Here is a 27,472-nt window from a genome sequence, read left to right as displayed (position 1 = left end):
GAAGCCTGTTCCACAAACGGCATCTGAACGATGGGATATCCACATATGGAAAAACCGCGCATCAACCCTTAGCTCACCACACACAAAAATTAAAAATGCCTCATAGACCTAAATGTAAAAGCTATGACCATAAACTTCTTGAAGCAAGTACACAAGAAATCCCTGCAACACTGTGATAAACAAAGATTTCTTAGATAAGACACAAAAAGCAAAAATCAAAAAGGAACAGTTTGATGAACTGGACTTAATGCAAATTTTAAGTGGTTATTCTTTGAAAGACACAAGAAAATGAAAAGGCAAGTCACAGAGTGGGAGAAAATGTTTGTACTACGTGGACCCGACAAGGGACGTGTACCAACCAGAATTTAAAAACAGCAACAGATTCTTTTTTTTTTTTTTTTAAAGATTTTATTTATTTATTTGACAGAGAGAGACACAGCAAGAGAGGGAACACAAGCAGGGGGAGTGGGAGAGGGAGAAGCAGGCTCCCCGCAGAGCAGGGAGCCCGATGCGGGACTCGAACCCAGGACCCTGGGATCATGACCTGAGCCAAAGGCAGTCGCTTAACCAACTGAGCCACCCAGGCGCCCACAGCAACAGATTCTTACAACTCCATTAGACAATCCAACTTTTAAAAAAAAGAGGCACAAGATTTGGAAAAACAAAAGACAAATGTTTATATCATGGAGACAGTCTGTATTGATTCGCACTGGTTTTAAAATCAATCATGCCAACAGAAGAACAATCAATCAGTAATTAAACGGACAAACAAAACATTTCATACAAATGAAAACAAACATTAAATTATGATATTGAATCCTACATTCTGACAATAACATTGCTATGTCAGCGTTCTAGGTGACTGCCCAAAGATGAAAACTTTGGTTATCTAGTTCACTTTTTGATGATTAAAAAGGTTTTATCTTGGAAAAATTGCATGCTGTGTTAAAAGGGTAAATTTTGCTGCATGTAAACTGTACCTCAAAAAATAAAAAAACAAACAGATGAAGCGGTAGGGAGAAAAAAAAAACACAATGAAATACTGCACACTTACAGGAATGGCTAAAGTTGAATAGTCACAAAGATGTGGGGCAACCAGAAAGAACTCTCACACGCTAGTGGCAGGAATGGAAGATGGAAAATCACTCTGGAAAACTGGCAGTTTCTTATCAAGTTACACACACACTTACTACATAATCCAGCAATTACACCCCAAGGTATTTACCCAAGTAAACGTATTTATACAAAGACTTGTTCACAAATGTTCACACTAGCTTTCTTCACAAAGCCCCAAACAGGAAACTACGCAAATGTTCATCAACGGGTGATTCGATTGATTCTAGTATATTCAACAAAATACTACCCAGCAATAAAAAGAAAGGAATCCACTGTGGTGTGGATCTCAAAACATTCTGCTGCATGAAGGAAGCCAGATTCAAAAGAGTGGGTCCTGTCTGGTTTCCACTCACATAAAATTCTAGAAAATGCCAACTAGTCTGTGATGACAGACAGCAGACCCGGGAGGGTTGCCTGGGACAGGGGAGGAAGGGGGGAAGCCCAAGAAAACCCTCAGAAGTAATGGAGTGTTCTGGATCTGGACTGAGGTCATGGCTTCATGAGGAAACTCAATGGATTATACACGGTACACAGGACTTTACTGGGTGTAAATTGTACTTGAATAAAGGGTTTTTTTTTTGTTTGTTTGTTTGTTTGTTTTATTTATTTGACAGACACAGCGAGAGAGGGAACACAAGCAGGGTGAGGGGCAGAGGGAGAAGCAGGCTTCCCACCGAGCAGGGAGCCTGATGCGGGGCTCGATCCCAGGACCCTGGGATCATGACCTGAGCTGAAGGCAGTCGCTTAACCGACTGAGCCACCCAGGCACCCCTGAATAAAGGTTTTTTAAACAAACACTCTAAACACACCAGTGGGCTAGAAGAGGGTGGGGCCGGGGGGTTGTTAGCTAAGTCACAGACATGAAGCAATCTCCATATAAATGTCTTTTTTAGGTCTTTTTGAGGAATTTCAAAATGAGAAAAGATTTTTAAAAAGCAGGGAACGTTAAGATTTTATTCAATAAGGGCGCCTGGGTGGCTCAGTTGGTTAAGCGACTGCCTTCAGCTCAGGTCATGATCCCAGGGTCCTGGGATCGAGTCCCGCATAGGGCTCCCTGCTCTGCAGGGAGCCTGCTTCTCCCTCTCCCACTCCCCCTGCTTGTGTTCCCTCTCTCGCTGTGTCTCTCTGTCAAATAAATAAATAAAATCTTTAAAAAAAAAAAAAGATTTTATTCAATACATCTAGCAGTTATTTTAATATGTGCTCCAGTTTCTTGCTGTAACGAATGAACCGTGAGGTGGGGAAGGACAGAGTGCAGGCCAATGGCAAGAGCAGTGACAGCGAGACACAGTTAGCTGCCTCTGGCCACACTCAGTCCCGGACCGGACCTGAAGTACAGTCACTTCACTAGCACCCTTCGAAACATCATCTGCCTTTTTTAATCCCTATGCTTTTCATAGCAGTCTGCACAGGGGAAATCAACGTACACATCACCCTGGAGCGAGCTGAAAAGCTACATGTGAATGGAAGTTTTACTAATTTTAATATTATTGGGTTGGAATAACCCATGGTGAAGCTTTTTAAAATAAGGCAGTATTGGGCGCCTGGGTGGCTCAGTTGGTTAAGCGACTGCCTTCGGCTCAGGTCATGATCCTGGAGTCCCGGGATCAAGTCCCGCGTCGGGCTCTCTGCTTGGCAGGGAGTCTGCTTCTCCCTCTGACCCTCCCCCTCTCATGCTCTCTCTCTCATTCTCTCTCTCAAATAAATAAATAAAATCTTTTAAAAAAATAAAAAATAAAAAATAAAAAAATAAAAAAATAAAATAAGGCAGTATTATCTTGTAATACAAAGGACAACACCACTATGCCTGTTTTGCAGAGTCAAATTAATTTTCTCAATATGGGACATATACATCGGGTTAGGTAGCTAGCACAAAAGCGCATACTCTACGCAGAATACTGTCTACGATTTCTCAAAAGAAAATGAAATACTTAAGTATACACTTCAGAAAACATGGGCAGGATCTGTATAATAAAATCTTTAAAAAAAAAAAGATTTTATTCAATACATCTAGCAGTTATTTTAGCATCAACAAAAATGATGAAGAAATCAAAGAAGGCCAAAATATTTGGAGAGATATTCCATATTCATGGAGTGAACACAGTAAAGATGTCATTTCTCCCCAACTTGATCTACGGTTGTTAATGTAATCCCTACCAAAATCCTAGTAAGATTTTTGGTAGACATAAACAAACCCATTCTAAAATCTATACAGAAAGGCACAGGCGTAGACTAGCTGAAATAATCCTGGCAAAGAACAAGTTAGGAAGAATGGCTCTACCCAGTACTAAAGCTTCCTATAGCTACGGTAATCGAGACAGCATGGAACTGGTGGAAGGACAGACACACAGATCTGTGGAACGGAATGCAGAACCTGGATAGAGACCCACACCGTATATTATCAACAGAGGTGGGACCGCAAGTCAATGGAGGAAGGATGGTCTTTCCAACAAGTGGTGTGGAACAGGTGGACATCCACAGGCAAAAAAAATGAACCTCAACCTCAATCTCAGACCTTGTGGGTTAGGGGGTGGCAGGGGGACAGATGGGTGTGGGAAAGGACAACATGAGTAGTTCTTCCCGTGGTGAGGGAGCCTGTTGGTACCTTTGATGTGGTGGTGGATGCACAAAGCTATGCGTGTGATCAAAGTGAACACACAGGCACACACATGCATATGCACATGTGAGCACCAGGAAAATCAAAGAAATGTGGATAAGATGTGTGGATTGTTTCTGGGTCAGTATCCTGACTAGGATACCGTCCTATGGCTTTGCAAGCTGTTACCACTGCGGGAGATTGGGTAAAGGGCACAGAGGATCCTCTGTATTTGGAGGGAGGGTCCTCCCACAGAAGGTGGACTGACTTGAGCACAGACAGCGGGCAATGGATCTCGAATGCAGCTTCCTCAAGGGATTGGCAGCCATGTGGACAGACACCCTCAGCCATAAACTCTTGCCTTGTGACTCAGGGGCCCAGAGAGGAGCTGAAACACTGAGCACGTGTGCATTCCTCTGCTCCCTGACCTGCCCATTCAGAAAGTCAGCCGCCCGAGACAGATCCACACTAGTGTTAGCTTCTCTCCTCCCTGAGCGAAGTAACTAAACCTCACATCTCAGAGGTTGCCAACTAGCAGCCACTCAGTAACTGGCTGGCTGAGAAGCAGACAACTTTCCTAAGCGGAAAAGAAGAATCTGCCTCCCCACCCCCACCCCCAGTTGCACCAATGGAAGCAAAGCCAAACCTTTTGAGCTGGAGCACATTTCGGGCACTGGCACAAGGGGTGACAAAATTCAACATCGCCTATGCTGACAGCATCCTCCGATTCATCCAGGTCCTCCTCTGTCCACTCCAGAAGGTAACGCACCTGGTGTGGGGCAGGAAGGAGAACAGGAACTTAAAACTCACCCTTAGCTCCTTTACAAGCTACAGTATCTCTCCCTCCTACACACACACACACACACACACACACACACACTCTCTCTCTCTCTCTCTCTCTCTCTCTCTGCTCGACCACCAGAGTGATTTAGAAATGACTGGGTTCACGGTGCCCAAGCCCTTTCTCAGTCCCTTAACGGGTGATGCAGAGAACTTTAGTGCCATTTCTACAGCTTGTGGAAGAGACAATTAGATAATACAAGCTGAGGTGCTCGAGAAATGCTCCAGGACCGGGGAGTGAAAGCAGCACCACTCTGCCTGGGTGATGCAGTTGGTGAAGCATCTGACTCTTGGTTTTGGCTCAGGTCCTGATCTCAGGGCCCTGGGATCGAGCCCCGCGTTGGGCTCTGCGCTCAGCTTGGGGTCTTTCAGATTCTTTCTCCCTCTCCCTCTGCCCCTCCGCTTGTGCTTGCTCTCTCTAAAATAAAAAGATCTTTAAAAAGAAAAAAAAAAAGATAGGGGCACCCTGGTGGCTCAGTCATTACCTTTTTTTTTTTTAAAGATTTTATTTATTTGTATGATAGAGAGATAGAGAGCTCAAGTAGGCAGAGGGGCAGGCAGAGGGAGAGGGAGAAGTAGACTCCCGCTGAGCAGGAGCCCAATGAGGGACTCGATCCCAGGACCCCTGGGATCATGACCTGAGCCGAAGGTAGCCGCTTAACTGACTGAGCCACCAGGGTGCCCCTATCTTTTTTTTTTCTTTTTAAAGATCTTTTTATTTTAGAGAGAGCAAGCACAAGCGGAGGGGCAGAGGGAGAGGGAGAAAGAATCTGAAAGACCCCAAGCTGAGCGCAGAGCCCAACGCGGGGCTCGATCCCAGGGCCCTGAGATCAGGACCTGAGCCAAAACCAAGAGTCAGATGCTTCACCAACTGCATCACCCAGGCAGAGTGGTGCTGCTTTCACTCCCCGGTCCTGGAGCATTTCTCGAGCACCTCAGCTTGTATTATCTAATTGTATACTTTCAACAACCCCTCGTCCCTTCTAACCTGGGAGAAAACTCACTCTGAGAGGAAGTAACTCGTCCAAGGCCCCACAACTAGGAAGTGGAGGTCAGAACCTTATACGCAGGCTCCCTGACGCCACACCAGTGTCCCTTCCACGCACTAGCCACGTGAACGCACTGGAGACCACCAAAAAATCCAATTTAAAACTGGTCTCTAGGATATAAAATTTGAAAATTGGGAACAATATAAATACATTTCTAGGTCTGGTTCTGAGCACTGAGGAAGTCAGCATGTGCATGAGGGGAGTGACAAGGGGTTCCAAGAAGACTGCCTTTGACCCCAATGTCTCTCCTCCAGGTCCCTTCCACATCCGGACAGCAGACACCCCTCCCCCCCAGGGTGGAAATGCCAAAGGCCTCCACCCAGGGGCCTCAGCTAACAGGCTAGTGGGACAGACAAGGGCAGGGAACAAGAACGGGGAGGGGCAGGTCCTTGGGTGGGGGGTTGGAGGCTGTCACGTGTGTAGATCAGTTTGGGTGGTGACCCCTGGGCACCGGGCGGTCATGAATGGCCTTGGCCCCCTCACCCACCCACAGAAGGAAGAGGAGTGGGTATGTCACGATGCAGGGACAGTCATAATCTCTTCTCTGCACAGACTGTGCTACGGGCTCACACCATGGCTCCAGGGTGCCTGAAGAAGTCCTACTCGCTTCCTCCAAAGAATGCTGGCTTCTCCTGGGGCCGGTCTCATGAGAGGACAGATACAGGTATACACACCCATGTCCTGCCCCCCTGCCCCCCGGAAGGGACCATGTGTCAGTCTGTGCATTGACAGTGGCCTCTGGATAAAAGCGAATACACTGGAAACTACAGTCAGATTCTAAACATCCCCGAGGTGGTTATGATCAGATCCCAGTAACTTCTGTGCACCACCTCAAGCTGGATCATCTGCGAAAGGCCCTCCTGAAACACACAGCACTGCCAAGCTCTCTCGTTAGATGATTTATTCAGAGCTCCTCATCTGGTAAGCACCCAAGTTACTCCTCCTTTTATTTATTTATTTTTTTTTTAAGATTTTATTTAGGGGCGCCTGGGTGGCTCAGTTGGTTAAGCGACTGCCTTCGGCTCAGGTCATGATCCTGGAGTCCCGGGATCGAGTCCCGCATCGGGCTCCCTGCTCAGTGGGGAGCCTGCTTCTCCCTCTGACCCTATCCCCTCTTGTGTTCCCTCTCTCATTCTCTCTCTCTCGCTCTCAAATAAATAAAATCTTTAAAAAAAAAAAAAGATTTTATTTATTTGAGAGAGAGAGAATGAGAGAGAGCGAGCACATGAGAGGGGGGAGGGTCAGAGGGAGAAGGAGACTCCCTGCCAAGCAGGGAGCCCGATGCGGAACTCGATCCAGGGACTCCAGGATCATGACCTGAGCCGAAGGCAGTCGCTTAACCAACTGAGCCACCCAGGCGCCCCTCCTTCTTTTAAAGTGGAAGACAGGGGCGCCTGGGTGGCTCAGTCATTAAGTGTCCGCCTTCGGCTCAGGTCATGATCCCAGGGTCCTGGGATCAAGCCCCGCATCGGGCTCCCTGCTCTGCAGGGAGCCTGCTTCTCCCTCTCCCTCTGCTGCTCTCTCTGCTCCTGCTCACTCTCACTCTCTCTCAAATAAATGAAATAAAATAAAATAAAATAAAAATACTTTAAAAAAATAAATAAATAAAGTGGAAGACATAGCAAGTTCCTTTCAGGAAGCCAAAGGCAAGCCAGGGGAAACCGCCCGTGGGAATCTAAGGAAGGCTGTCTCCATGCTCCAGTGACCTAATCAGATGTTCCCTGGCATCTGCAGGGAGGGTTGGGACAGACACCTTCCCCCCAGCCAGGCCTTCTCCCCATGCCAACTCACAGCAGCGAGCACCACCTCGTCGGGACACCCGGCCTGTGACTCCTTGGAGTCCCAAGCCTCAGACCTCAGCCTCCTACCCAGGCGCCACAGCCGCCCACCACTTCCACAGGGCCACACCGGGACCTCTGGGCTCTGGCCCTCCCCGCCACACCCCCCCTGCCCCACTCCACTCCTCCTCTCCACCCTCCCTGCCTGCACATCCTGCTCCCAGCTAGTGGGCCAGGCTCGGAGCCCGTATTCTGTGCTCCTGCACACGGCGGGGCTGGCCAACATTTCACCAGCCTCCCGGAACGTGATCCTCTAGTAGGCTCTCTGTGCCGCTTTATGACCACCTGCTCAGTACGTGAAAGGAAAACGCAAACACCTACATTACTGCGCAGTCATTAAATGCAGCCCTTCCGTGTGAACGTGAACAGAACATAGCTCCTGACTGAACCAGAGACAAAAAACAGGCTCAGCTCTTTTCACCGACAGCAAGTTTTAGACGTGCTGCTAAAAACTCACCATTTCTAGATCTCCATCGGCAACCGCTCTTAAAAGTTTTTCTACCTTCAGTAAAGGAAAAAGAATCTTAGGAAATGATTTCAATAATTAAGCAGTAATAGAAGACCCAAAGGCTCTCATTTGTCTCTTGGTTTGTGGAGTTTTAACACCTCATTCAGCATCTCGCAAGCATATCCCTGAGACTGCCCAGCTAGGCCATCCAGGAGGGTACCAGCGTGCACCGAACCCATTTCCCCCTGAGGTCTATGGAATGATCTGCTGGTGACGTGGCCAAGCGAGATGCCGGTCACTGCAATGAAGCACAAGCCAGCCGCCCCGGAGGATCACACGTACTCAGCCCTCATCATCTGACAGCTGAGGGCACACCAGGAACCATTCCAGGGCTCTCTTAGACTCTGGAATGTGTCTCCAGGCTTTCTCTACTGTGCCTTTGCATCAAGCTAAGCTCATCGGGCCCTCCAAGAGCAGGTCACAGCTTGCAGGTGGCAGGGGACGAATGCCCTGTGCGGAGGCAATGAGGCTCCCCGCACACAGGGGAGCAGGCAGAGGAGTCGTGGGACGTCCACGGGACGGTCTGCTCTGCAGGCTGACTCTGGACGAGCTCGCAGACAGGTTAAATGGAGAAGAAAAAAAAACCAGGCTATAAATCACCTTTTACAGCACACAATGTGTTGGCCAGAAGTCAGGGACGATACATCAGGTTGACAGGGATGCTTACGGAATGGGACGTAAGTGCTGAGAATTTAGTTTGTAAAATGATCTTAAATCTGTGGACCTACCGGTGACTTTCCTTAGACTTTTCCTAGAAGACTCCCTCCTCTGTCCCTCTGTCTCACATACACACACACACACACACACACACAATCCCCAAAGCAAAGAGCTGCTTCAGGAACCGAGCATGCAAGCAGCAGTGTGAGAACTCCTGGCTGGGCACCCCCCGGGGCCCCCTGCGCAGCCCTCGTCATGCATGGCTCTTTAACTGGCCGCCTTGACACACGGCCACCCTCCCGTCCGCGCTCCCACCTGGGAGCCTCACCTCTCTGTAGTCCTTCTTGGGCTCCTGCCGTCTGGAGCGCGCCAACACAGAGGAGAAGCTGGGGGTGGAGGAGGCCTGGCTCATGGAGTCCACGGGGCGCTGAGGGGGCTGCACCGGGACCTGTGGCCGGGGGGCCCCAACAGGAGAAGGGCCTTGTGAGGGCCAGAGAGCAGGCCGGGGTGTCCCAGGGGGCCACCAAGCCCAGCCTCGTTCACTCACCTCTGAAGACTTCCTCCTCCTTTCCAAGGGCAGATGATAAGCTTCCATTATCGACAGAATCTAGGACGAGAAGGGGACATGAAAAATACTGACTGAGAAAGGTCGCCAAAGCAGCGTCACCCGGAGGCCCGGCCACCTGCCCACCTCCTCCAAAGGTCACACAGCCTGACCACACCCCTGGAGAGACAGAGAAACCACAGCCCGAGTGGGCGGGAGCTCACCCAGGATCACACAGATTAAGTGGGGGCTTCCTGCTGCCTCTCACCGCCCCTGCTGCCCAACAGGAGATGCGGCTTCCCTTGAATGGGCTCAGAGGACAAGAGAAGCCCGGGCACAGAAGGCATCCCCAGGTTGTGTGTCCAGATGCAAAGTGTGACCTTCCCACTGGCACCCCGGGGTCTTGAGCAGGAACAGCTCAGGGCTGAGCCAAGAAGGCGGTCTGCTCTCCTCTCTGCCTATCTCCCTTTGGAAGGGGCCTCTGGGAGAAGCTACCTGGGCAGAGGGGCCCTCTGCTCCTGGCGGACTCCTCAGGCCAAGCGCGGCACTGCCCCGTCCCGGCGGATCCGGCCGCTACAAAGCTGAGACCCTCTGAGGGCACGGGGAACGTGGCGGAGGCCCACCTGGGGTGAGCAGCAGGGATTTACACCTTCGGAATCGGCTACTGGGGACCTCATGTTGTGTTCGTAGGACACACACAACATAATACTACTACTCATGACACAGAAAGAGGGCGGAAGGAAACATCTGGAGGTGACGCGCGCATCCGTGGCGAGGGTCACGGAGCTGGTTGTACTGGCGTGTATTTGTCTCCAACTTCCCTGAGTTGCACACATTAAATAAGTTCAACTTTTTGTGCATCAATCGTACCTCGAGTGTGGTTAAAAGACAAAAACTGCTCTCCTAGAAAGAGACGTGAACACTCTGAAAGAACCCCGTGGAACAGAGCTGGAAGCTGTAAAAGCAGCTGGTAAAACGTCACAAGGTGGAAAGCTGAGCCTGCACGAAGGGAAAGGGCGGGAGGCCGGCATCAAGACAGGATTGCTCATGTGGGCCACACACCCGCGATGCTCTGGACGTGGTCTGATGGCCTCGGGCCGCACTTCTCCAGGGGGCATCCCCTCGGCCGGAGCAGTTGCGGGGGGCGAGGCACAGAGAACCCGCCTCTGCGAGCCCCCTCGCTCCCCACCCGCTCCCCATCCACTCCCCACTTCCACGACACGTTGCCAGACACTAACGTGGTTCCAGAAATTACCAACAGGAAAGGATTGGTTCATTATGAAAGAAACCGTACATAACGATGTTCAAAACTGGCCAAAAGAGAAGGCATTTAGGAGCCGAGGATGAAGTAACAGGAAGACAGAGTGCTGTTTCCATACCCCAGGCCCCATCCCTGCTTCTCTCGGCCAGAGCCTTTGTTCCATTTCCCCCCACGCCGTCTGCTCTGAAACCAACAGCACTCAGGGGCTGGGGCAAACTCTGCTGGAGGCAGCTCTTGGAACAAGACTGAGAAAAACTGCTGGTTAAGCTGGAAATAATATAAATAAGTAAAACCCACTGACGACCAGGTCCTAAATGCACCAGAGAGGGCACAGGCCAAGTTCGGGCCTCAAGCACTAATGCAGTTTGTCCAGCACAGCCAAGACCCAATCTTTGGACATTGATTTTTTTTTTAAGTCATACTGACGCTCTGAGATGATGAAAAGCTACCTTTGAGTTTAGTGCACACTTGAGGGGTGTTTCTTTCAGTCTGTTCTGGATCTCCGTGGAGGCCCCGTTTTGTAGCAACGTCTCTATGATGCCTTGGTAGCCCCAACGTGCGGCTATGTGTAGTGGGGTGTCTCCCTTCTCGTTACAAATATCCAGTCTGCACGACTGCACGTCATAGTAGACCAGAGCCTTCACACACTGCCGAGAAAATGGGAAATACCACCAGTAAGTCACATGCCCAGCCCCGGGCAATGTCTGTGGAAGCCACAGCCTCAGTCCACACCCTGATTCCAGCCAGGTGCCACTCGCCAAACAAACGTGCAGAAACAGAGAGACAGAGTTCAAGGTTACCGCATCAGGACACATCATTTTTCTGAAAACTGTTGATCAGTAAGAAAAGGCTGAATAAATTGTGATGTATCCATGTGCAGAGGGAATGACCACAGCAGGCCGGAGACCGCTGTCCCCTGAAAGGCCCGCTTGCAGGCTGGCCCCTGACTCGCAATGTTCCTCAGGAGCTTGGATTTGCGGAACGGCTCACTGTGTCTAAATTGTGCAACTACATGGTTTATGCTGAACACCTGCTTTTCTTCTAGAAGTCTGGAAGTTTGGCATGTGGCAGGCACAGCGTAATTACGTGACCAGCTTCCAGTAAAAATCCTGGGCCCTGAGTCCCTACAGAGCTCTCCTGGTAGACAGCACTTCATATTTGCTGTTGTAACTCACTGCTGGATGAACCGAGGATGTTCTGTACATCTCCCTGGGGAGAGGAAGCTTTAAAGCTTGCACCTGCTTTCCTCCAGACTTCATCCGTACACCTCTTCCCTTTGGTGACTGTGCCCTGGGTCCTTTGGCTATCGTCAATCATAGCAGCGTGACTATATGCCGAATCCTATCAGTCGCCCCAAGGGGTGGTCTTAGGGACACAGATGTGACACACGCAACAGATCGCTGGGTAGTGATTAAAGGACGGGCTGGGGCTACATTTACTGACCTCCAGGATTTCCATGATGTACCGTTAAGAAAGTAAGTGGCTTTATAAAGATGGGGAGAGCACGATCTCATTTTTCCACATCTACCCCTAACCCGGCCTCTACCTTGGGTACGTGTAAACCCACGTGTTCCCACACAGAGAAGATGGAGAGGGGGCGGTCAGGACAGAATCTCACACACACACACACACACACACAGTTCAAGGTGAAGGGGAAGCGGAAATGATACAACTGTCGCTATGACTACAAAAATGGAAGATGTAAAAACTGAAGGTGAACAAAGATCAGAACCAGGTGGCGGCAGGGATGGAGGAAAATGATTTTAATTTCAGGGTACGCTAACGGGCGATTAAAGTCTAGCTTTCTGTTCCTTCAGTAGGGCATCTGCAATACATTTAAGGCTTTTTTTTTTAATCAAAGAGAAATCACCCACCAAACATGCCAGTAAAGCGGGACGTTACACCGAGCAGAAACTGGCATCTCTCGGCGAGTGAGAGAGGGGGAGAAGAGCTACCCTGGGCACGGGGGGCACCACTTACGTCTTCGTGGCCGTAGGTGCAGGCCAGGTGGAGAGGCGTACTGCCACGGCTGTCCCGCACCTCGGGGCTGGCTCTGTAGTGCAGTAACAGCAACTGCCAAGGAGACGAGCGCGGTGAGCAGCGTGGCCCGCGGTCTCACCTGCAACCGTACTGACCTACGCTATAATTAAAATTCCACCATCACGCTCATCCTGCCCTTTAAAACGCCGAGACATTAAAGAACAAGGCCCACGGCCCCACCCTTCTTCCCCAAAGCCACCAGGATGTTTCACATCGACACCGAGGGGCTTGTCCGCGGCGCCGTGGCCTGGGACACGCGGCCCATCCTGAGAGGCTGCGACGCAGGAGCGTGGCCGTGAGGGTCCGGACACGTGGCGCCGGGCTCGTCTGAGCACGCACACAGGGGTGGCATCCCTGCTCACCGTGACGCTCTGATAGCCCTTCTGGCAGGCGAGATGCAGAGGGGCCGACCCGTGATAGTCCGTGGCATTTACCACCGCGCCCCTGGAAACCAGGAAGTCGATGAGGGATGCCTGCCCTGCAGAACAGAGGGATCTCACCGCAGAGAAGGAAAGAGCAGGGGCTCGCCAAGCCCTAAACGTGAAGTCCCATTGTTTTACCCTCTTCTTCTCTGGCAGTGGACATGCCAGGAAGTGTTTTTCCCGTTGAGAGGGACCAGAGCTAACATCAAGCCAGACTCTAGATTCAGGACACTCTAGACCCTGCCCCTCCGGAGGGGGCTCAGCTCTGGTCCACCTCTCAGCAACAGAAAGTAGTGGAAAAGAGTCTTAGATATCCACAGAAGATTCGTGGTGCGTCAGTTCACAGGATGGAATACTATGTGACCATTAAAAAAAGCAAAGCCCCTGGAGGTGGCCCACGACACGGGCCCTGCCACCCCCGACTCCGCCGCCCCGTCAGTCAGGCCTCTGCTGGGGCACCCCTGGCTCCATCCCTTTGCCTTAGTAGCCCAACCAAAGGCCAACCCAAGACCACATACCAAAGAGGGCGGCCACATGGAGCGGTGTGTGACCCCTGTCATCTCTGGAAAATGGAGTGACAATGGAGGGATCGTTCAGCCTCCTAAAAGAGGGAGAAGAGCGGGGGACGCCTGGGTGGCTCAGTTGGTTGGGCATCCGACTCTTGATTTCGGCTCAGGTCATGATCTCAGAGTTGTGAGATCGAGCCCCACACTGGGCTCGTGCTGAGCATGGAGCCAGCTTAAGATTCTCCCTCTCCCTCTGCCCCTCCCCACCCCTACTTGCGCTCTCTTTCTAAAAAAAAGAGAGAGAGAGAGAAGATATAGAAAAATACACCCTAGGAATGGCAAGGAAAAGCTTCTCCCTACCAGGATGGACATGCCAGAGTCCTGGGGCTAGCAGACAGATCTCGGGGTGTGAGCTGGATCTCTTTAACAGTGTCCCAGAGACCATCCAGTCCCTGCTTGGTCTCCTGCAGGGTGAGGCATCTGGTTCCAGCATCCCTCCCCCACCCACCCCTCCAGGCTCTGACACCCAGCCTGACAAGGGGAAGGGAAACCCAAAAGGTTACTGGAGAAGCTGACATTCCTTCCATCCTAAAATCTGCTTTCTGGGGTTGGGTAGGCTCTGTACCCACCTACTCTGGCACCCAGCCCAGCAGTGGGCCAAGTATTTTTATGACCTTTATTCCATCTGATTCTCCAAAGAGGTGGATGTTACTGTCTCCACTTTACAGCAGAGGAAGCGGAGTGCCACGAGGGTACGGTCTTTATTCAAAATCGCACAACAAACTAGTGCAAAGTTCGGCCCAGGCCCGCGCCTCACGCTTGTAGGCACAGTGAGCCTCCACGGGGACACTCTTACCCAGAGACAAGTTTCTCACAGTTCTCACAGAAACACAGAGGGTGACACATCCTTTGGACGGCATCTTTATCTTGGTCATCTTGGCTCAGAAGTCTCTCCACTTCTTTCTGGTTCCCGGACGCAATGTGCTACAAAGTAACATATCGAAGTTAAGGAATAATTCTCTTCTTAAGACGTGAATTTTGGGAGCCCCTTAGAGAAACACGTATCTGTGCATGCACGGATGACATGACTTGCTCTCTCGGATGTGTTTTGAAATAATCTGGGCGGCCAGGGAAAGCAGGTGGGGATGGACACAAAATAGGACGGAGATGGCCTTGGAGATGGCCACGTGGGTGTGCATTTATACGCTCTTTCACTTCTGGAAATGTTACACATCGTCCGTAGCTTAACACAACAACATGACAAAATTCCCAAAGCAATGGTGGCGGGAGGATCATGCCTCCTGAACCTCGGAGTGGATGCAGACTCCTTCCTAGAACACGCCTCGGTCCTGTCCCCTTGTGTCCTAACAGAGCCTCAGTTTGCGGGGAAAGGGAATGGCTGCATTAGCGAGAGATCCCATCAACAAATAAGCCTGCGGTGCAGGGCTCAGCTCTGTGATTCCTGGATGTGCTCCTCTCAGGGAGTGAGATGTTCTGGGGAGCAAGTGGCCCCTGGGAGGCTCCCTGGGTGCTCCATGAACCCACTGTGGCTCCGGGTGGCCTGAAGCACCCACAGGCTCCCTGAGGAGGTCTGCCCTCACCCAGGCCTCACCAACTAGCCTCCCAGGGGTCAATCATATCTGAGCAGGGAGCCGCCCGCATGTGCCAAGTGATGGAACCACCGCTGCATATGAACATCCGCAACACAGGGCTTCCGGAGCCCAGGAGAGGCGTCAGCTCCATTGAGGCCACCCGGGAGGCACCTCGGAGCGGACCTGGACGAACCAGTGGAGGGAGGACAGCTCGGGCAGAGGGCTCCAGGCGTGCTGCCCCTCCTGGCCACGGCACAGCACACCTTGGGGGAGATGCACAGACGTAAAACCTCCGCATTCCTGCACCCACTCTGAGCACAACATGAACTTCGGTGTTGAACCGAGCACACTGCCCTGATGGATGCTGTAGAGGCTCTAGAGATGGGGAAAGATGAAACGTCCCTCACACGCCTGTGCCCACACGGACTTCCCAGTGTCCTACCTTAAACAGACAATCAATGGGAGTTGAAGTCATCTGAGACAGCAGGCTCATTCTCTGCTTCAGGAATAGTCGGTCACCAAATCCCTCCGACTCCTGCAGGAGAAACCCAACAATCTGTTTTGTCAACTTGTCACAAGATGTCCATGCAGACCCTTCAAAATGGAGAACCCGAGCTCAGTCCCTGCTACTTCCTCACAGAACAGAGTTGGCAGAGCCTCTGTCCCTGGGCCAGAGAGCAGATCCTCATCGGGCTGGGACAAGGGCTTCCGTCTGTCCCTGCAGGAAGCGGCTGCTGGGAGCAGAGCCCTGGGGACACACTGCCTCTGTGCACACATGTGTGGAATGTGTCATCACGAAGTGTGGAATGTAGCGCGCTCACACCATCCTCCTCCGGACGGAAGCCTGCATTGCCTTGGCCTCCTCCTCCTCTCAAACCACTGTCCTAAAGCCTGCAGCCCTAGCCCCTGCTGCTTTATCTGGGTATACAGAGAGGACAACCATCTGACAGACGGTTCTAGATTTCCCAGTGTCACCCAGCAGGAGAGAGAGAGGAGTCTTGCTTTCTGAACATACTTACTAAAATAGCCGACGAACATGGCCACTGTTCCCAAATCCTGTAATACACCGGGGTCTACCCCAAATAATAAATTCAGGTCTTTGTATCACAGGTAATATTTACTTAGATACAAAAATCTAAAAATGCATCCTTCCTTTATGAGATAATTCCTAGTGAGACATTTCCATGCTCACTGGAGCATCTGCAACTTGACTGATGACAAATTAACTTCCTCAAAAAAGTCTCAGTGGGAGGTAAAGGGGGTTTCTCCCCCAGCCAGTTGCTGCCAGAAGAACTCACAGAACCCGGACAAAAGTGTGGGATAAGGCCCTTCACAGCCCTCAAGCTCTGACTCAGAGATCCAGCTAAAGGCACAGCCTGGGTGGCACCTCAGGGACGGCCCCTTTCTGGGGTCCTCTGTCAGGCACGGTCCCTCACAGTGGTGGCCCCAAGAGGGTTAACCTGGCAAACACATACCAACCCCTCAGAATGAGAGCCCGTTTGCTCCCAGCTGCCATCTACTATATAAAGCTCTAGCAACCTGTTTTATTCAGTGATTTATAGCCCAGCAGATTAGGGTCAGAGAAACGTGAAAGATGCTATTGCTCGGGTAAATGTGGGGTCCCTTCCTCCACTCTGGGTAACCATTGGAAGGGCAATGATGAAGAGAGGCAAGTCCGCAGGGCCTGAACCTTCAAGGAGAAATGACCTACCGGAAGAGACAGCACATCAGCTCAGATCCATTTGGGAAGGGGGTACATACTATTTATGAGAAGCCCAGTACAGTGAGAAAGACCAGGAGCCCACAAAGCTGGAACAGAGAAGGGGATCAGTTCTTTCAGTGTTCTGGCTTTTGGTCTACAGGGGTTAAACTAGGGTCATCCCAGTAATGCTTATTTTCAAAAAGCTAGTCTTTATTTACGAGACTTTCAAGTCTTTATGCTTAAAGAATGCATATATGGGGGGCCCCTGGATGGCTCAGTCGGTTAAGTGACTGCCTTCGGCTTGTGTCATGATCCCAGGGTCCTGGGATCGAGTCCCGTATCGGGCTCCCTGCTCCGTGGGAAGCCTACTTCTCCCTCTCCCACTCCCCTGCTTGTGTTCCCTCTCTCGCTGTTTCTCTGTCAAATAAATAAAATCTTTAAAAAAAAAAAGAAGTATATATGGTCACCTCAGATACAATTAGATCTTGGGGGGAAATATCTGTGAAACTACATCACATTATATAAAGAGGCAACAGGAAAACAAAATTCGATTTACTAATATTGAGTCCTGAATGCTCTCAGCTGCTGTGTGGAAATCCACTCGAGCTCCTTCCCCAGGAAGGGACACCGACACATCGCACTGGCCTCACACCTTCCGAGGCAGAACTGCACTAAGACAGGAAGCCAGTCAGCAGCTACGGCTGACCAAGGCCAAGGCAGAGCTCAATGCTGGCACCACGAAAGACAAGAAGCCACCACACCTGTCCTGTCAATACAGGTAAGGAGCATCTCTCAGGCCTGCCCCACTCAAGGCCCAAGGGACTGGCTCCACGGCCAGCTGTAAGGATGAGGCACACCTTGTCCCAACACCAGATAGGACCAACCACCCCCACCCAGAAAGCAGGACCAGGACCAGCCAGGGGCAGACACCTCAGACAAGAGGGGCACACTGGGCGGTGTCCCCACCTTGCCCGCAGAGGCTATCCACACAGGACGCACCAGAGAGCCAGGAAATAGAGACACCCAGACGCGGGGGTGTTGGAAGAGCAAGCTGAGGGCAAGAGTATCAGCTCGTGCTTCACAAAGACACTTCCAAACACCCTAGTGCATTCCTGTAAACTCCTAGCAAGAGGTGAAACATACAGCCTCATCGTCAGTGTAGGTAAGAAATGGACAGAAACTCAGAAACAGACTTGCCCAAGGGCAAATACAAGTGCTGGGCTCGAACCAACACCAGCACAAGAGGGGCCACCCCTCAAAACTCCCCCAATCCAGGGGCGCCTGGCTAGCTCAGTCGGTGGGGCTCGCGGGTCTTGACCTCAGGATTGTGAGTTCGAGCCCCATGGTGGGTGTCAAGATTACTTAAAAATAAAATCTTTAAAAATAAATAAATAAAAATTAAAAACCAAAACAACTCCCCAATCCCACTCGGGATGTTGTCTGAAGTCGAAGTGGGTGTGGCAAGCTCGCTGGTGCTGTGTGGTCACCACCTCCTTCCGCTCTGGTCAGAGGCTTCAGGTGTTAGTCTTGCTGCCCACACGCCGCAGGAAGCAAGCAGGCTTACAGGATGGCCACTGTGCAGTTATGGGCATAGCAAGGGGACGGCAGCACCTCCCCCCAGGCGACAAGGGGCGCCCTTGACCCCATCGAGAAGCATCAGGCAATTCCTACCATCAGCCTACATGCCAGTAAGAGGAGCATAATTTCAAATTTTCGTTAAAAATACAACTGTATAGGGGTGCCTGGGTGGCTCAGTAGGTGGAGCACCTGACTCGTGGTTTCGGCTCAGGTCATGATCTCGGGGTCGTGGGACTGAGCCTTGCGTGGGGCTCTTCACTCAGTGTGGGGTCTGCTTGGGACTCTCTCTCTCCACTCCTCCCCCTGCTCACACACACTCTCTCCCCCTCTAAAATAAGGAGGGCGCACGATGTGATGAGCACTGGGTGTTATACGCAACTAATGAATCACTGAACACACCAAAAATGAATGATGTACTATACGTTGGCTAATTGAATTTAAGTTAAAAAATGTTAATTAAGGGGCGCCTGGGTGGCTCAGTCAGTTAAGCGGCTGCCTTCAGCTCAGGTCATGATCCCGGGGTCCTGGGATCGAGCCCCGTGTCAGGCTCCCTGCTTAGTGGGGAGTCTGCTTCTCCCTCTCCCACTCCCACTGCTTGTGCTCTCTCTCTCTGTCAAATAAATAAATAAAATCTTTAAAAAAAAAGTTAATTAAAACATAAATTTAAAAAATAAATAAATAAATAAATAAATTCTCTTAAAAACCTGTAAAGGCACAGAAAAGAGACATATGCCAAAACGTTAATAAGTCATCCCCAGCTGGTGAGTTTGCGGGAGGTATTTGTTGTCTTCACTGCAAGTGTATACGCTGTCCCTTGAACACAGGTCTGAACTGCACGGGTCCGCTCAGATGGCGACAGACACGGCATCGTACTCTAAATGTATGTTCTCTTCCTTATGATTTCCTTAATAACATTTTTTTCTCCAGCCGACTTTATTGTAAGATTACAGTATAGAATACATATAACATACACCATATGTGTTAATCAACTGTTTATATCATCAGTTAGGCCCCTAGTCAACAGCAGGCTACTAGTAGTCAAGTTTTGGGGGGAAATCACAAGTTATATGCAGATTTTCAATCAAGTGGAAGGTCAGCAACTTGAACCCCTGAGTTGTTCAAGGGTCAACTGTATATTGTAAATATTGCTTATAAGCAAGTATCGGTCTCCTAATCAGAAAAAAAACAAACAATTCTTTTGGGCAAAACAGTGTAAAATGCTATACACAATATACTTTAAATTATGCGAAGTATACACGGATGGGAGAAAGACGGGAAAACACATAAAGATTTTAACAATGAATGATTTCACCCAAGTGCACCTGTCTGGGCAGGCCTCTGGTTTTTTCCCAGCTATTTTAACTTATCATCACTTGGGGAGATTCTACGATCAAGGGAATGCTCAGTCCTCAGGACTCCTGGCATGTAATGTAGGAATCTCTTCATCTTATTACTTTCAATGTTGTTGAAATTCTGTGCGTACTGTCACATTTTGCTAGCTGGTGCAATAGGCCTGCAATGCAATCTTGGTGTAAGATCTCACACTTCACATCGAAATACAACCGCCTCTCCTAAGCAAAGCTCACCAAGAAAATCATAATAAGGCCAGAGTCCTAAAATTGCATATGTGAATAATCCCATCTCTTGCCTAGATATCCAAACTCATGGTTTCTAGCTTCTCCCTTCTGCCTATTGCTTTTTTTGAGGATGGCGAGGATTAACAAAGCAGGATTTTAACTGTGAATCCCGGTCATATCCTGCCAACTTCCACACCCAATTGGGTGCTTAGCGTTTCAGGCTGCTGGGTGGTTGTCAAGCCTCACAGCCCTTAAGACAGTAGAGACCCCATTCTTGGGAGACCATTTAAGAATCCCCCTCCCCTGGGGCGCCTGGGTGGCTCAGCCAAGGTGAAGTGTCTGCCTTCGGCTCAGGTCGTGATCTCAGGGTCCTGGGATCGAGCCCCGGGTCAGGCTCCCTCACCCTCTGCTAGTCCCCCTGCTCATGCGCTTGCTCGCTCTCCCCCACCCACTCTCTCTCAATTTCAAATAAATAAATCTTGAAAAAAAAAAGAAGAAGAAGAAGAATCCCCTCCCCACCCTCCAACCTCAGAACCCTAGCAAAGGTGCCCTGACACCCACAAAGAAAGGCCAGGGCAGGAGGAATCTTACGGGCGGCTTAACGGAGAGGCTTCCTTGCCGAATATATTCGATCGCAGCCTCAATCGAGGTCAGGCAGTATCCCAATTCATCTTTTGCTGAGCTGCTAAATCTGAAGTTTTTGATATAACTCAAATTTGCCATCCTAACAAAAGGAAGAAAAAAGTTTCACTGTTGTGTACCCAATTAACACCGCTCCAGAAACAGCACTATGGGCGTGAGTGACTGAAGTCTGTTAGCTCCAGGAGCTCTGACTGCTACCCCCTTAAGCTCTAGAGCATGTGCAATTAGGAAAATGAGTAAACTATTTGGTCCTTTCCTGGAGTATACCAGTTTTTAAAAAGCTGACTACTGTAAAGTGAACTGGGGGTTCCCGTCAGAAGAGGACGGGCTCTGGAGTCAAACAGAACTGGAGTCAGCATCCCTCTCAGTCACTGACCAGCTGCGTGTTCCAGAACAAGAAACATAAGCTCTCTGGGCCTCATCTGTAAATGGAATGACAGCCACCCTCTGCAGAACAAAGGCAGGGCGGACACAGCGACGGACTCATAAGGGGCGCTCGATTTCCTGGAGTTATGCTAAAGCCACCCCAGTACAGTGCTGCCATTTTGAAAAAGTATTTTAACAGAAAATATTACCAATTAGGGATCTCTGTTTTCACAAGCAAATACAACAGGACGGATAGCAGATCATCAGCACAGATGGTCTCCAAGTTAACTGCGGTGGGGAGGAAAACACATGTATGAAGCCATCATGAGACCAAGAGGTGTTATCAACTCCCCACCATCATCCAACCCACAAAGTCACAATCCAGTGAGACTACACATCAGGGAGAAGTTCCACTGCACAATCCCTTTTACAGTGTCCTGAACTGATGTCACATTTGAGGGGAAAGCGAATGCCTAGCATCCTCAGAACATGTGCAAAAGAAGGAAATTCCAAGCACTCTCCCCCTCGCCACCTTCCAGGCGGTTCAAGTCAGGGATGGTGGACACGAGGCGAAGGTGTGCCCAGAGCCACCATGAAAAGCCTCTTTCCTCCTGAGATCATTTCCATTTTATACACTGCAAAGTCTAATGCTCATTTTTAGCTTGTTTTAATTTTTTGCACTTTGAAATTTTAAGGAATCCATTCACATGTCTAAAAAATTTGAATAGCACAAAAGAGCTAACTGTGACTGTCTCTCCCATCCCCACTGCCCAATCTTCCCCCAGAGGCTACTGCTGTTCCTTCCCACCTAACCTTCCAGAGACAGTCTAGGAACTCACCACTGTGCATATGAATAAAGAGCTGCCCCTTTTTCTGGAATGCTGTTAGAAGTGTACCATATACACTCCCTCTCATTTCACTTAATGCGCTTTGAGGATCACCCCTTATCTGCCCACACAGATATGACTCCCCTTTACTTTCTTCTTAGCTTATTTTGCTTTACTTTTTATAATGGAAAATTTTAAACAGACACAAAATTAGGAAGATGGGTCTAATGAATAGTTGAACCCCCATGTACCCATCACCAGCTTGGATCATTTTTCTTTAAGATTAAAGGTTTGTAATTTTAAGCCAAAAAATTTTGTCAATGGGGGACACCTGGGTGGCTCAGTCGTTAAGCGGCTGCCTTCGGCTCAGGTCATGATCCCAGGGTCCTGGGATCGAGTCCCGCATCGGGCTCCCTGCTCTGCGGGAAGCCTGCTTCTCCCTCTCCCACTCCCCCTGCTTGTGTTCCCTCTCTCGCTGTGTCTCTCTCTGTCAAAGAAATAAATAAAATCTTTAAAAAAAAAAAAAAATTTTGTCAATGGAACAGCTTCAGGCTGGAACACAGCTGCCGAAGGAGGCCGGTGAGCGGTGCGGCCCTGGACTAAATAGTCGGCAGTGAATGTCCTGATGGGGCCATACACCCACACCCTAGCACCACGACAACTTCAAGAGAACACACGACAGGAAGCTTAAAGTCAATCATACACATTGCTGTACCTTGGCAATCTCAGACTTGAGCTGTGGACAGTGTCATTCTGGAAACCCAAAGCTATTGCAAAGTCAGGTTCTCAAAGAACCTGTGTGGCTTGGATTCTGATTTATAGACCAGCTGCGTGGCGCCCATGCAGGTACGAGGAAGCTTGGCTCGCTTTTGAGGCCGCTTCTCCTCCGCCACTGTTCTCTTACCCTTATCTTGCCTATCCTACCCCCAAGCCCCCATCGCTAGGCACCCAGGTATCAGAGCAGACTCCGGGGTGCTCACACAGGGATGCTCTGCGGCACATCAGCCCAGCTGTGTGATCCTTGAAGACGACACTGCTCCTTAACAGACTTTTGCATCTGGACGTTAAGTGTCTACTCCACCGCCAGGCCCCTCCCCTGAGCACAAACCTCTCTGGCTGGGAGACTGGGTTATTAGCTGCACCACCTTTCGCAAACAAATCAACTTCTGCTGTGGGGAGGTGCACTTGTTCAGCTGAGCCAGCTCTCTCTTTGCACGAGGTATGTTGAAGCTGCAAAATAATTTGGAAAGTGACAACTTAAGACCACAGTGGGAGGGCCCTTCTTCCCTGATCTAATAGCATACCTCAGATTTACTCTGCTTACAGACAAACCGTAAGTAACGACCAACAAAAATAGAAACTCGGGAGCAATCGGACTCAAATGAGTGGCAAAACTCAACACCTTTGCATGTCCCATTCAGGATGCAAAACGGTATTATAGCTGCGCCAGAAAATTAGGAGAAAATAAAAATAAAAACCCTTAGCCCCAGAGTGAGATAGCTCAAAGGAGTTAAAATAGTTTCAGCATAAACACAGGACATTTTTGTATCCTAAAGAAACATAAATTAATTCAAAAGCAGGTCAAAAGACCAGCTGTGCGAAACCCCCACCCCTTGAGTTCCTACCCGGCTCAGGAGGGTGACATCTGCCAACCTCAGTCCTTTATCTTTGGTCACAAGTAACCGCGCTGTTCCTCGGTATGAACCAGGCCAAAACAGTGTGCGGTCCCTGCCGCTGAGAGCCCTGCTTCCAGGAGCAGAGGCCCCAGCCTCTGAGGATGCCGAGCTACGGCAGTGCAAACTCTTACCTGCACTCAGGTTTCACGCCAATGTCCTTCTGCTGAAGATCTTGAAGGCTTCTCGTGATTTTGTTAAAGGCAGCATCCTAACAACAGATTTTAACGAAGCTTCAAATTTCTTAAACGGCTAAGGATAAAAGGCTTCCAACCGGGATGACGGGGATTTAGGACCTACCTCGCTTGCCTCCATGGTCCCCACATATTTAAAGATCAGGTCATAAATATCATGCTGGACGTACATCTGTGGAATCAACGAACAGACCGCCGTTCCGAGTGTGCAGAGGGGCCCGGGAGAGCCTCCCCCTCCCCCCGCACCACTGCCTCCTCTCCCTGCACTGGCCTGGCCTCTTACCTCCACTGCCTGCTTCAGCAGGTTCATCTGGGCCTCCTGCTTGGCAAGCATTTTCTGCAGGACAAGAAGGTACCGTTAAAGAGCTTGGACTGGCATGTGGGCAAACTGCAGTTCTCTCTTTTGAAAGTCCTGCTCCTTACCAGGTGAGAGTCCCTCAGAAGCTGCTGGAGGCATTTGGTGTAGAGAGCATTCACCGAGTCCTGTGCAACACACGGCAGAGAAACAGGTCACTCATAACCCAAGGCCCCAACACAAAACCCAAAACGTGTCACGCATCCCGGAGCCAGAACATTTCACAAGATGCACTTCCTGGGTGAAAAGCTTTAAGTCCTGATACAGGCTTATCAAATAATTATGTGATTTTTTTTTAAAGATTTTATTTATTTGAGACAGAGACAATGAGAGACAGAGAGCACATGAGAGGGGGGAGGGTCAGAGGGAGAAGCAGGCTTCCCGCCGAGCAGGGAGCCCGATGCGGGACTCGATCCCGGGACTCCAGGATCATGACCTGAGCCGAAGGCAGTCGCTTAACCAACTGAGCCACCCAGGCGCCCTGCTTTCTTTCTTTTTTTTTTTTTTAAGTGTATAGGCATGAAGGGTTAGAGAAAACTTCCCTTGGGGTTCACATAGGTGATAACAATATTCATTTTTATACTTTGTCAGGTTCAAGTTTTCTCCAGTGGCTTGACTACTTTTATTGTTAGCAGGAAACATTTAAGTAAAGCTTCCAACAGTGGAGGCAGCACAGTTTCAGAGTGCACTGAGAGGGATCCCCATTTCTGGAACCGGCCTGAGCCAGGGCACCCTGGCAAAGCAAGACACAGCTACTGACTATGTGTTGACGGAGGCTCTTTCTTTCACATTCCTTGAACGTTCGCTGGAAAGAAGCAATGCTCCTGTCAAATCTCTCCGTGTGTCGTCCCAAAAACTCCCTCACATCTTCGATGGTTTTCAGGGTAAAGGGATCTGAAGATGTTGAAGGCTCTTCTGAAAAAAGAGACAAAGGGTCAGGCTGGCTGAAGCCTTCACAGTTTCCTAATGGGGGAAGTACCACATCCTTTGCCCTGCTCCCCCAGGGTCTGGAGCCCCCTCTTCCAGGAGAGGACAGGAATTATTTCAAGATACTGCCCAAGAGCAGCCTCGTTACAGGACAGCTCAGGGCCCAGAGAGCCTTGAAGCCCTTTCCTCGGACAAAACAAGTTGAGACCGTGGGCACGACCTATGAGGCTCTGGTGAACAACCCCTGATTCCTGGCAATACGGGCCTCAGAGTACATTTAGCACAGGAAGCACATTTAGCACTGAAGAATTATTATTTATTAAAAATAATGAGCTCTCAAAGGGGCACAATAGTGGGGCTGGGTGGGCAATAATGGTATAAGAGTTAGCTCTAACACTGAGGCCCAAGGTCAAACCACCCTGTACAGCTCCAGGGGGCCACATTCACACACAGGTCTACATCGATGTCGCCTCCCAGAATTGTGTAATGTCCAACCTGTGCAACCATACACAGCAGCCCCCAGCCACACTGTCTTGGCTCAGGATGACTTTTTGATTAAGCTCTGGGGAATTACTGTAAAGTTAGGCAGGCTTCTAGCAGGCTCTTGAATGTTTTATGGGATGTTTACCACAGCTGTGTCAGGAGGAAGCTCAACAAACACAGTTCTCCAAATCAGCGGAAAGGGGTTTTTCTCCCAGAATACCTGAACTCTCTCTCTTTTCCAAAGGATGGGCTATACAAAGTATGCTGAAACTTTCTTCTTTCTCATTGTAGAAAGTTTCTTCAAAGAGAATGGGCACTGAGAGAAGACAGGCGAAACCAGCTCCTAATTTAATCCTGTTTCCTTGTATAAAGACATCCTGGAACAAGAGAGCCGTCACTGCGCCAGTGGCCGGGGGTGACCGTCGATCCCCCCTCCGCCTGGCCCCCGATACGGCGCTGCTTCCGACCTGCACACCTTTGTTCCAGTAGAGCTCTGCAGGGCAGGCATGAACACTCTCCCACGTTGCTTTTTGATACTAAAATGTTTTCTTTCCTCTTTGTTCACCCTATAGCTACAGCTGATCCTTTTTAAATATTGTGACAGACATGCATTAAGCTGGTCCTTGGAGCAGAAGAAAACCTGTACCCTCCGGGAAAGGAGGAAGGAAGAAGGCTCTCCTGGAATGGCCTGGTGCTGCATGGGGCCGGGGAAGGGACGCTGCCGTCCCTGCCACATTCAGCATTCTGGACACGGCTGGGGTACCCGGGCAGACGAGCCGTGATAAGCCTGACTCCTCTGTTCTCCTTGTAGATTTGACTTCCCTGAAGAGAACAAACTAGCAGTGACTAGCAGGGCGAACAGGGCTGCTGATCCCCACCCCCCTCGAGCTGGTGTTCCAGTAACCCCGTGTCCTGTCCTGTCCCTTCTGTTCCGCCACAGGCCCACGTGAGCCCTGGCTGTCAGGTCCGAGGGACTGAGCTGCCCCAAATGCACCTGGGCCCACCCCACTCCTGGCAAGGAACAGAACACCCCCCTCCCAGAATCTCTCTACCTCCCCTTAAAAAATAAGAAAACGCGGACCCCAGAGGTAACATCAACAATGAGACAGACTGACGTCATGTGTCTCTTGTCATGACACGCTGAGAAAAATAAAACACCCTTCCAGCCGTGAGGGAACCTCTGGGAACCCCAGGCTGAGGGAGAGTCTACAAAGCAAAACCATCCGTGTCATGAAAGACAAAGATCCCTCGAGGACTGCACCAAATCAAAGGAAACTAAAAAGACCAGCAACTGAAGGCATTGCAGGATTCTGGATCTAAAAAGAAAAAAAAGATTTTCTACAAAAGGACACTACTTGTATAATTAGCACAATTTGTATGAGGACGGTGTGTTGAACAGTTCACTTTCCTGAGTGTGATCACTCTGCTGCTAAGTTACGCAGAAAACGCATTTTAGAATAAAGGGACATGGTGTCTGCAACTCACTCTTACTTTTTCTGAAAAAGGCTTAAAGAAAAGCAGTAATAGCGCGTGGGGGTGTGGGGGAGAGGGACTGATAAAACAAATGTGGCCAAAATGCTCACGGCTGACCAATCTGGGGGAAGAGTATAGGAGAGTTCTTTGTGCTTTACTGAAGCTTTCTCTAGGTTTGAGATTATTTCAAAAGAATGTTTTTTATTTATTTATTTTTTTGGCTTATTGAAGTTTTAATAACATGCTTGTTTTTGGTTTTTGGTTTTTGTTTTGGCTTATTTAAGTTTCAATAACATTTTTTTTTTTAAGAACGTTTTTTAAAAAGTTAAAATTCACCCCTGATCTACTATTTGTGGCCAAGAAACTGATTAGTCTTTCAAGAGCACGGGGATAAAAGAGGTTAGTGACAGGACCTCGTTCAGATGTTCCAGAGACTCCCCGACTTACCAGCAGGAGGCCCCTGCGCTGAGGGAGAGATGCCCTGCCCCCCCACCCCTCCACCCGCCCTCCTCCCGGGCAGAGGCCCAGCCAGGCCCTGCTCCCCATTACCATCTCCTCTTTCCTCAAAGGCAGGGGGCCCTCCAAGCCCAGGCCACGGGCTGCTGTGCGTGTTAGAGCCATCATTTACCACAGCTGGGACAGGGTCAGATGTGGGAACCCCTGCCCCCCACCCCCATTCCCAAACACTGAGTGAGGGACCCTGGTT

The 27,472-nt window shown here is 49.9% G+C and overlaps 1 protein-coding gene across 5 annotated transcripts in view; it reads right to left on the bottom strand.

Moving 5' to 3' along the window:
- The window catches only part of ANKRD27 (ankyrin repeat domain 27), a 50,455-nt gene that overhangs the window by 8,146 nt on the left and 14,837 nt on the right, over positions 1-27,472 (bottom strand). For 3 of the 5 annotated variants that reach the window (XM_035023516.1, XM_035023518.1, XM_035023520.1), the window contains exons 1-20: positions 25,769-27,251; positions 25,514-25,670; positions 24,644-24,798; positions 23,952-24,011; positions 23,812-23,865; positions 23,635-23,700; positions 23,469-23,545; positions 22,770-22,891; positions 21,044-21,122; positions 20,418-20,550; positions 15,412-15,504; positions 14,234-14,361; positions 13,390-13,472; positions 12,812-12,927; positions 12,390-12,482; positions 10,859-11,056; positions 9,152-9,211; positions 8,933-9,052; positions 7,897-7,941; positions 4,359-4,481 (exon numbers count right to left, since the gene is read on the bottom strand). In XM_035023516.1, coding sequence (XP_034879407.1) covers positions 4,359-4,481; positions 7,897-7,941; positions 8,933-9,052; positions 9,152-9,211; positions 10,859-11,056; positions 12,390-12,482; positions 12,812-12,927; positions 13,390-13,472; positions 14,234-14,361; positions 15,412-15,504; positions 20,418-20,550; positions 21,044-21,122; positions 22,770-22,891; positions 23,469-23,545; positions 23,635-23,700; positions 23,812-23,865; positions 23,952-24,011; positions 24,644-24,798; positions 25,514-25,670; positions 25,769-26,029 — 2,223 coding nt within the window. In that variant the 5' untranslated portion in view covers positions 26,030-27,251. Of the gene's footprint in view, positions 1-4,358; positions 4,482-7,896; positions 7,942-8,932; positions 9,053-9,151; positions 9,212-10,858; positions 11,057-12,389; positions 12,483-12,811; positions 12,928-13,389; positions 13,473-14,233; positions 14,362-15,411; positions 15,505-20,417; positions 20,551-21,043; positions 21,123-22,769; positions 22,892-23,468; positions 23,546-23,634; positions 23,701-23,811; positions 23,866-23,951; positions 24,012-24,643; positions 24,799-25,513; positions 25,671-25,768; positions 27,252-27,472 lie in introns of those variants that run through there. The other 2 variants (XM_035023519.1, XM_035023521.1) reach the window with 2 other exon arrangements.

The sequence above is a fragment of the Mirounga leonina genome, unplaced genomic scaffold (assembly GCF_011800145.1).
Source record: "Mirounga leonina isolate KUSES-001 unplaced genomic scaffold, KU_Mleo_1.0 Mir_177, whole genome shotgun sequence".
NCBI lineage: Eukaryota > Metazoa > Chordata > Mammalia > Carnivora > Phocidae > Mirounga > Mirounga leonina.
Note: the sequence above shows the minus strand (reverse complement) of the source record. Positions and strands in the feature narration are given on the sequence as shown.